The 8305-nt window shown below is 46.9% G+C and overlaps 1 protein-coding gene across 1 annotated transcript; it reads right to left on the reverse strand.

Annotated features, from left to right (window-relative positions):
* Positions 1–3973: 3973 nt before the first annotated feature.
* DACRYDRAFT_45407 (uncharacterized protein) lies at positions 3974–4729 on the reverse strand (the record flags this gene model as incomplete). Its single annotated transcript, XM_040774643.1, has 2 exons — positions 3974–4198; positions 4382–4729. Coding segments are annotated over 2 exons (573 nt in total), but the record flags the coding sequence as incomplete, so codon positions are not given.
* Between the last annotated feature and the right edge of the window lie 3576 nt (positions 4730–8305).

Raw genomic sequence — 8305 nt, forward strand, 5'->3', positions numbered from 1 at the left:
CACCAGCTCATTGCTTGGTCAAGAGACATGACTAAGCCTTTATGACATGGAAGTAGCTGGTATACCTTGGCATGTGCTGGAACCTGCTGGAAGGATTGGATGGTCAGGTGACCTGCTGTGCATGGCTGTGCATGACCTCATATGACCTCATCCTTGGTCATATGACCTGATCACCTGACTAGGCTGAGTAAGCAAGATGTTCTAGCAGGTTCCACCACAGAGGTATAAATATAAGGCCTACTCTGCCTGGGGACTGTCTCTTCAGACTTGGTCTCTTAGGATCATCCACAGATACCTATACTGTAGATAGGTCTTAGTCATCAGGTCTACTCCACTTCCTTGTTGCCTGCTTAGACTCTTGGCACTCTTAGGTGAGCAGACTTAGTCAGCCTGTGTTGCCCTAACACAATGCCAGAACCACCATCTAGGATGCAGGCAATGGGTGTGTCATAGTCGCCAATTAAACAGTTGATTTGCCATAGGGGTACCATGTCTTTGCTGACTAACAAACTGTTGATGTCTTCTGAAATGCCTTCAATCTGGTATATCAGAGCCTCACCATCTTGAACCTTGGTCACCTGAATAACATCTGAAATAATCAGTTTCTTGCTGTAAGCTTCCTTGAGCACCTTGTTGAAGAGGGGACATGCCAATGCTAGGACCTTACTGGGGACTTGGACTGGAGTTTTGGTGAGAGTAACCATGAGAGCTCACAAAACCATTTCATCTTCTGCATTTTCTGCACATTTGGTGCAGGGTTTCAGTGGGTCTGGCATGGTATCCAGCTTCTCCAGTTCATCCACCCATACACCAGCGAAGTGTGCAGTACTATGATGCATCCATCCATCCAACTTCTCTTTTCTAGCTGCTGGTGTGTAGACTTCAGAAACTTGAGCCAAATTTCCTGTGGATGCTGACTGCTGTTTCCTGAAGCATTCTGCCTCAGCCATGAGCACCTTGATCTCCTTGTCGTTCCATTCCACCATGTCATCTTGATTTTTGGCTAGAAGGTGCAGCACCAAATGATCCACCATAACCTCAAATTCAGAGTCCAAACTGAGGTCTTTGATAATCACATTATGAAAGGCAATGAGAGGAGTCTGCTGCGATTTCAGATGGTGTTCTGGGTGGTCCTTGTAGTAACTGTCAACTTTTTCTTGAGATCCCAACCATGCCAATGACATGGGATAAATCAGCCACCAGTAAGGACATGATATGGGCTGTCTTTCTCAAGGAGACCCTCTTCCAAGTATTTCCAGGCTCCTGGGCATGTCGCAATCTTGTCTGTGCAACCAGTAGATACACTGTCAAAGTGGCAGAGCATGCATTCAGTATTCTGGGGGCTGTATCCATTTTGATTTGGGTAGTTCTCTGCTGGGACAGGAACCTGATTCGTGCCAGTAGCTGGTGTGCTGTTGCCATAGGTATTTTGCAAGGGTTGTCCGTAAGAGGTCTGCTGGGCAGCTGGTTGGTTCTGCATGGTGGGTTGCTGGTTCATGAGTGTGTAGATCTGGGAAACCATTCCTTCCAGGTTAGCCATGCATCCAGTAATATTGGCGACCTGTGGGTTGCTCTCCATTTTGACATTTTCCAATGTCAGTGCTGGTGTTGCATTCTGGGAATAATTGGGGGTCAGTGTTCAAACCTTTATTGTAGTGTTGCCCAGTGCCCATTCCACTGTTTTCTTTAATTCAGCCATTGTCCATGGTTTGTCCACAGCCCTGTCATATTTCTGTTTGAGCCTGTTCAACATCTGGTCCCAAATGCAGCTTTCAGTGGGTGGGAATTTGAGTACACGGAGGAGGGCTTTTTGCTGGTTGAGGACAGAAATTTGGTTGTGCCTAATGAGCCAGGTGGAGATGGAGTAGAAGTCCCAGTAGAATTTGGTGAATTCACCTTTAGTCTTAATCTAGTATTGCCACTTGTGAACAAGGTCGTCAAGGTCCCGAGTTGCATACCGGTGTTTGTTATTTGCTGTGCCAGGATAGTACTTTAGGATTTCAGTCTTGAAATCCTTGTACGATTCCTTTTTCCCTTCTTCCATGCTGTTGTGGATCTGTGCCCATAATTCATATGTGTTGTTGTTGGTGTAAAAGCAGGCCCAGTCGATCTTGTCTCCTCCACCAGTGACAGCAGGTTCACACAAGCCAAATAGTTTTTCCAGGGCTGCAAAATAATAGGTGATGCCAAGAGGTGTTGAAGAAAAGCAGGGGGCTGAGGGAGACTCCCTGCCCATGGGCATTGTGCATTTGCTCACCATGAGGAGTTGTTGCACTGCATCCACTATATTGGTATTGCTCCTGCTTGAAGAAGTTGATGATACTTCTGTGTCATCCAAAACTGTGGGTGTTTCTCGGAGTGCAGTACATCAGGCTTGCCATTCATCCCTGAGCTTGTTTTGTTGGTCTATAGCAGAGGTGGGTACTGGGGTACGGGAAGCCAGTATTGAAAATTGGAGGAGGAGTTCTCGCCTCAGCAGCACTTAATCAGTAAAAGCTGCCTTACATTGGGCTCCAATGTGATCTGACCCAAAAGGTGTCCAAAATATTGGTCTGATGGGTAGTGTGCAAGAACTTGCTAGGGAAAGAGGGGAGAGATGGGGAAAATCAGTGGAAACACTGGGGTCAGCCTGAAGCTGAGCTGTCAGAAATTGGTTGGTAAATCAGAGCTCAATGTCTATCTAGTCAAGTGTTGCAATAAGTCAAGTTGAGTATGCTGAGTCAAGTCAAACCTGCCTATCCAGCAAGGGGATAATTGGATCCATATAATGCTAACAGAAAAGGGGCAGAATAAGCTAGATACAGGAGTTTCTGGAAATTACTTATACTAGCTAATCTAAACTGTACTCTATACTAAACTGGTCTCTGGATACCTCTCTAGGGCAAGCATTGGCATGCCAAATATCTGTGTGGGTCGATCCTGTTGCAGGGGAAACCTGCAGTTGTCATGCCAAATATCTGAGTGGTCCTGTTGCCTGGGAAATTGTAGTCATTGCCATGCTGAATATCTGGGGGAGTCAAGACCTGTCGCTGGGGTGTGTTGTCCTGTGTAGTGAGGGTCTGTAGTGCTGTGCAATGGTCTCTAAGGACCGAAAATAGCTGTGGGAATATCAGCCTGACACACCCCACTGGAGGTGGGGTTGTTCAGCATCCATTGAGCTGTGCTGGATCTCCTCTTGGTAATGTGTGGTCACTTTGCATTCTTGCAGGTGCAGTTGCAGTTTCATAGTCATGCATCCTCCTAACATGCAGTCATGTTGCATGTTAACACAGCACAAGATGTCCTAACAGGAATGATCCCCATTTGTTTTGCACTGGGAGAAGAGTAGCAAACTCACCTGTGGAGAGCAATGCTTCTAGTCTCCCGTGCTGACCAATTGTGGACATATTAGAGCTGGATCCTCTCACCCAACAGTGAACACTTCAAGTAGGACCATACCTGTCACAGGGAAGCATTCTATCAGGGAATCATTGGCATTGGGGAGGAGAAGTTCAATGACCCTAGCAATCTGTTGCTGCATCTAGTCAGCATGTTGCTTTCAAAATCAGCCAATCACTGACCTGTTTATGACCAGGGGACATGCAAATAACAAAAGCAAAAAGAGGCACTTTGTCTCCATTCTGAGCTGTCATACTGGAGGCTAACCAAACTCACAGGTCCCATTGTTCAGCTATCTGGCAGTGTCAGTGTGTTTGTGTCTCCTTGAGCTTTACTGTTGGGAGGGTGTAATTCAAATGAATAGTGCCTGATGTGAATATATCAGTTTCACCTCCTTGAAATGGCTCAAATGACTCACTGAAAGACTTGGGAATATGGTCAGCTGCACAGCCCACAGCCTGCAACAGACTGGGGAAGGACTACCAGCTCAGCCATCAGCTGGGGTGAGGCTGACTTGTACATCCCTGTTCCTTATCAAGCCACCATCCTCCATTGATAAGGTGAAGCACTCTGTCAAGATGGGCAAAACTGGTTGCTATATTGGGCTGGGTGATTGATGGTTACTATTGACGGAGCAAGTTCTGAAGACCAAGTTATATGATTTGTATCGCTCAGTTGTGAACCCAACTGCTGGGCCACATCTTTGGATATCATCTGTAGCATGCAGCAATATGTGCAGCTTTGGCTTAGATATCATCTTGATTGGGTCCAGATGGGCTATAGCATGAACCAGTGAGGTAAGAGCTTGTTGGAGCTCAGCCTGGATAAGCAGTATTAGCAGGCAGGTTAAGACAAGAGCAAGCAAAGTTGAACAGGCCCCGTTGACCACTACATCTCCAACTCTCATAGAGAGCAAGATAAGCAGTCTCCAAGCTCCGGCAACCAGTACATCTCCAACTCTCATAGAAAGCCAGATGGGGATCATATGCTTGATTTGGCTTACCAGGTAAACTTCCTTGACCTTGATGTTGTACTGCCACAGCAAGGCTCCTGTGAGACCAATCATCACCCATGCTTTGAGCAACTCCGGCACAACCATGTCCCATAGCACAAATGGCATACATTGCACAAGCATCTTGAGGTGCTTCCCAATCAAAGCACACTGGTGTTCCATGATGTACTTGGCATTGAGCTTTGGGAGGTTCCAGCCTTCTTTTTGCAGCAAGTTCATGCAAGCTTCAATGAGGGAAAGCAGGTCTTGAGATCTATCCTTCTCCAAATGGTCAACAGTGATACTGAATGTGTACTTGACAAGTCTGAGCAAGTAGGTGTGCAAGATCTTGTTGGGTGTACTAATACTGAGCTTGAGATCTGGAATATTTTGAGCATTGATGAAAACAGAGATACAAGGAGATCATACAAGCAAGGTGAAGCAGAGGGTTCACTGCATCCAACCCACTGCAGTCCCAGAGTTCTTCCTGTAATTTGAGGTGCATCTGCTTGACGTGCCTCTGTCCCTTCCATCTCTTATTCCCTGAGTTCAGCAAGTCCAGGATGATCAGCCATGCATACTTGTCAGTAACTCCCATCTTCTGAGATCAAGCAGTAATGCTACTTCCTTGTCAAGGATATGTTGCTGCAGCTCACAAACAACATTCAGCGTCTGCTGAGAGGTACAAGGTTCACTGAGCTAGCCGCTCCTCTCAGTATCTTCAAAGAATGGATGGCTTACCCATGACTTACCTGAAACAGAGACACATACCCCTCAGAACTGTGCTTGTACTCCTGCGTACGGCTGATGTGACATTGCTGGCAGAAGTGATTAGCCCTCAAGCCACGATGGCCACAGAGATCTGCTTGCATCGGATTGTCACCTGCAACAATTGCAACCCAGATCGTGAACAACACCAGTGCTTGAGTAACTGCATTGTATGGCCAGTTAAATTGATTGTCCTAAACAGAGGGGAGAGGTAAGCAGAGCTCTGCAACAGGGAGATAGTAGTTGGAGATGTAGTGGTCAGCAAGCTTCACAGAACCACTTTGGGTCAAAGAGAATGGGATAGACCCACTGTATCATCAAGACCACCCCTTCCATGAGCTCCAGAGCAGTTGCATGAGGAGAGGTGCTGATGAATCAAATGTTGCTCGCAAGCTCGAGTTCTTGGTGAGGCATAGCTAGATTCAACACACACACATTGTAATGCTTATACCATTGCTTTGAGCAGTTGCCCAAGACATCATCCTCCCATATCATGAGAGGCAGTGAGTAGACTAGATGACCATTAGCCTGCTCTTGCCAGGGATTTGGCATTGCCTTAGCAATTGCACTGTAGCAGTCTAGGGGTTGTTAACCTCAGGAATGAAGCAAGCTGCAAAAGCACTTACTGGGAAACCTGAGTATGCTTGCATTGAGATATGATGCAAGCTTGTGCCAGTTGTTCATGAATGTCTTGGCCTTGCAGAGTGACAGCTTTGGGTGTAGAGTACTGGGGACAATCCCCACTTTGCTGATTGGAGAGAGCAGATCATCCAGTGCCAGATGCACATCATGACCAAAAGCACCCATCTCTCGCTTCACACTGCCAAACTGCACCCAGTGCTTTGGCAGGAAATAGCTGCCGTCAGTACATAGGACCAGCTTGTCAACAAACCAAGGCCAAGAGTCAAAGATCATCATTGGTGTAAGACAATTATCTGGAGCTTTGATCAACCATAGAGTGCCATGCCAGAACTCTTGGAGCTCTGTGGTACTGACTACAGGGCAAAATTGCATATTTGCTCACTTGACTGGGTTGGAGAGGTCCTGGTCAACAGTGAACCCAGTACTTAATAAATATAGGGGCAGCCACCTAACCTTTGCCAATAAGCTCGCTAGATCCTGCTCATAGTAGATATTGTTGTGGAGTGAAACAAATCTCTTGATTGGATCGCCCAGCTGGAGAAGGGACTCGCAAGTGCAACATCGCTGCTGTGAGGCATTTGGCACAGAGCAGCTGAAAGCAGTCATGATGCTGCAGATAAGTGACTGCATCTTGACGGAGAAGTGGATATGATGGAGATGGAAGAGTACATCCAGGAGGAAGAGCTAGATATTGATCAGCTCACAGACAAATAATACATTAACCTGCTCTGAGAGTTGGAGATGTAGTGGTCAGCAAAGTGCCACTGACCTCTCCACTCTTTGCTCAGGGCAAGAAGTACATGATTTGACTTACCTCCTTGCTAGCATACAGCCACCAAGAAGGATCAATGTGGGGACTGAACAACTTGAAAACCATGTGCTCTATATCAGACCAGTGAGGATGTTTGCAGCAAAGGATGCCTCAAGAAACAGACCTTCACATTCCTCCCAATCCCTTGTACTGGTGTCCTGTAGACAAAGAAGGTTGTGGTAACAGAGGAGCTGCATTTGGTGGAGGTCGAGTTTGCATGATTGCTGCATGCAATGAGTAAGATTGAGACCAGTGCCAAAGATGAGGGCAGCCCCATCAACACCCCAGACATCTCTCCTCTGTCCCCTGCTATCATATCTGTATCCTCCTCATTTAAGGACCAATCCATGGGCTGATCAGACAGACTGCTGTAGGTTGACTGATCAACTTCATTTCATTGCTCAATGGCCTCAGCAAGCTTTCAGGACTGATTCTGCAGCTGGATATTGAGTAAGCGAGCAAGTTCACTCACTTGCTGGTGCTGGCGGGTCTGAGCATGAACATACAGCTGATCTTGTTGCTGGAATCAAGTTAAGATCCCTCCTCAACATATGTGACATCTGCCTCAAGTCCTGCTAGCATTGAATTGGAAGTCTGTATGGGGTTGAGCATATCACAAGAGCATGAGCTATGACATTCACCTCATGTAATATTTGCAAGGGAACTCAGCAGAGCAGCCATAAAAATGAACAGGAGGGAAATATTTCATTAATAGATGTGCATGTCAGCCAGGGATTGCATGTGGATGCCCAGCTCCCTTCGGAAGCTGTACCATTGGTGTCATTCAGCAGTTTACATCTCCCACCTCCTCAGTGATTGCCAGCAAGACTAACATGGCAACAACATGGACCATAACATACTGTGACACTGTGCTTATAGAGGTAAATGTCAACACTCTGAAGCCTGTGGTATGGTGTTTGACTAAGCTATCCTGAACCAGCTGGCTTGGACAACAGCATGCCATCCTGAACACAAACAAAGCTGATAGGAAGTCAAAGACTTTGTACTGTGACCTGGACATGAAATCAGGAATGGAGAAGGGAGAGCTGATTGATGAAGAGGAGGAGTATGCTTACATGCCAAAGGGGCCATATGGGTGGTTGTCAGGGAGTGTGGCCAGCTCCCCCCAGTGATCCTGCAGACATTGTATGAATCCTCCTTTCTCACTCACAGTTGAGAAAGACCTGACTTGTTGGCTGCAGGCGCATGACATTCCCCCAAAGGTTGAGGCAGATCATACTCTCAAGTGACTGAGATCTGCCTTATCAACACCCATTGGCCCTGCAAACCTCAAGTCCTCCATTTTGTCTTGAACCAGCTCTGCCCATCTGCCAAAGAAAAGATGCATGAATGAGTGTATGCTCTCCGATGTAGCAGAGGAGATGGATCAGCAGATAGAGGAAGCAGTAGGGGATGTCCTAGGCAAGGAAGAGTTCTTTGCAGTGCCTTTGACTATCACTATGCAATCTGCCCCTCATGAGGCTTAGATATATGTTGTCAGGGCACCAGCTCATTGCTTGGTCAAGAGACATGACTAAGCCTTTATGACATGGAAGTAGCTGGTATACCTTGGCATGTGCTGGAACCTGCTGGAAGGATTGGATGGTCAGGTGACCTGCTGTGCATGGCTGTGCATGACCTCATATGGCCTCATCCTTGGCATATGACCTGATCACCTGACTAGGCTGAGTAGCAAGATGTCTAGCAGGTTCCAC

This window comes from Dacryopinax primogenitus (assembly GCF_000292625.1).
Source record: "Dacryopinax primogenitus strain DJM-731 SS1 chromosome Unknown DACRYscaffold_1, whole genome shotgun sequence".
Classification (NCBI taxonomy): domain Eukaryota; kingdom Fungi; phylum Basidiomycota; class Dacrymycetes; order Dacrymycetales; family Dacrymycetaceae; genus Dacryopinax; species Dacryopinax primogenitus.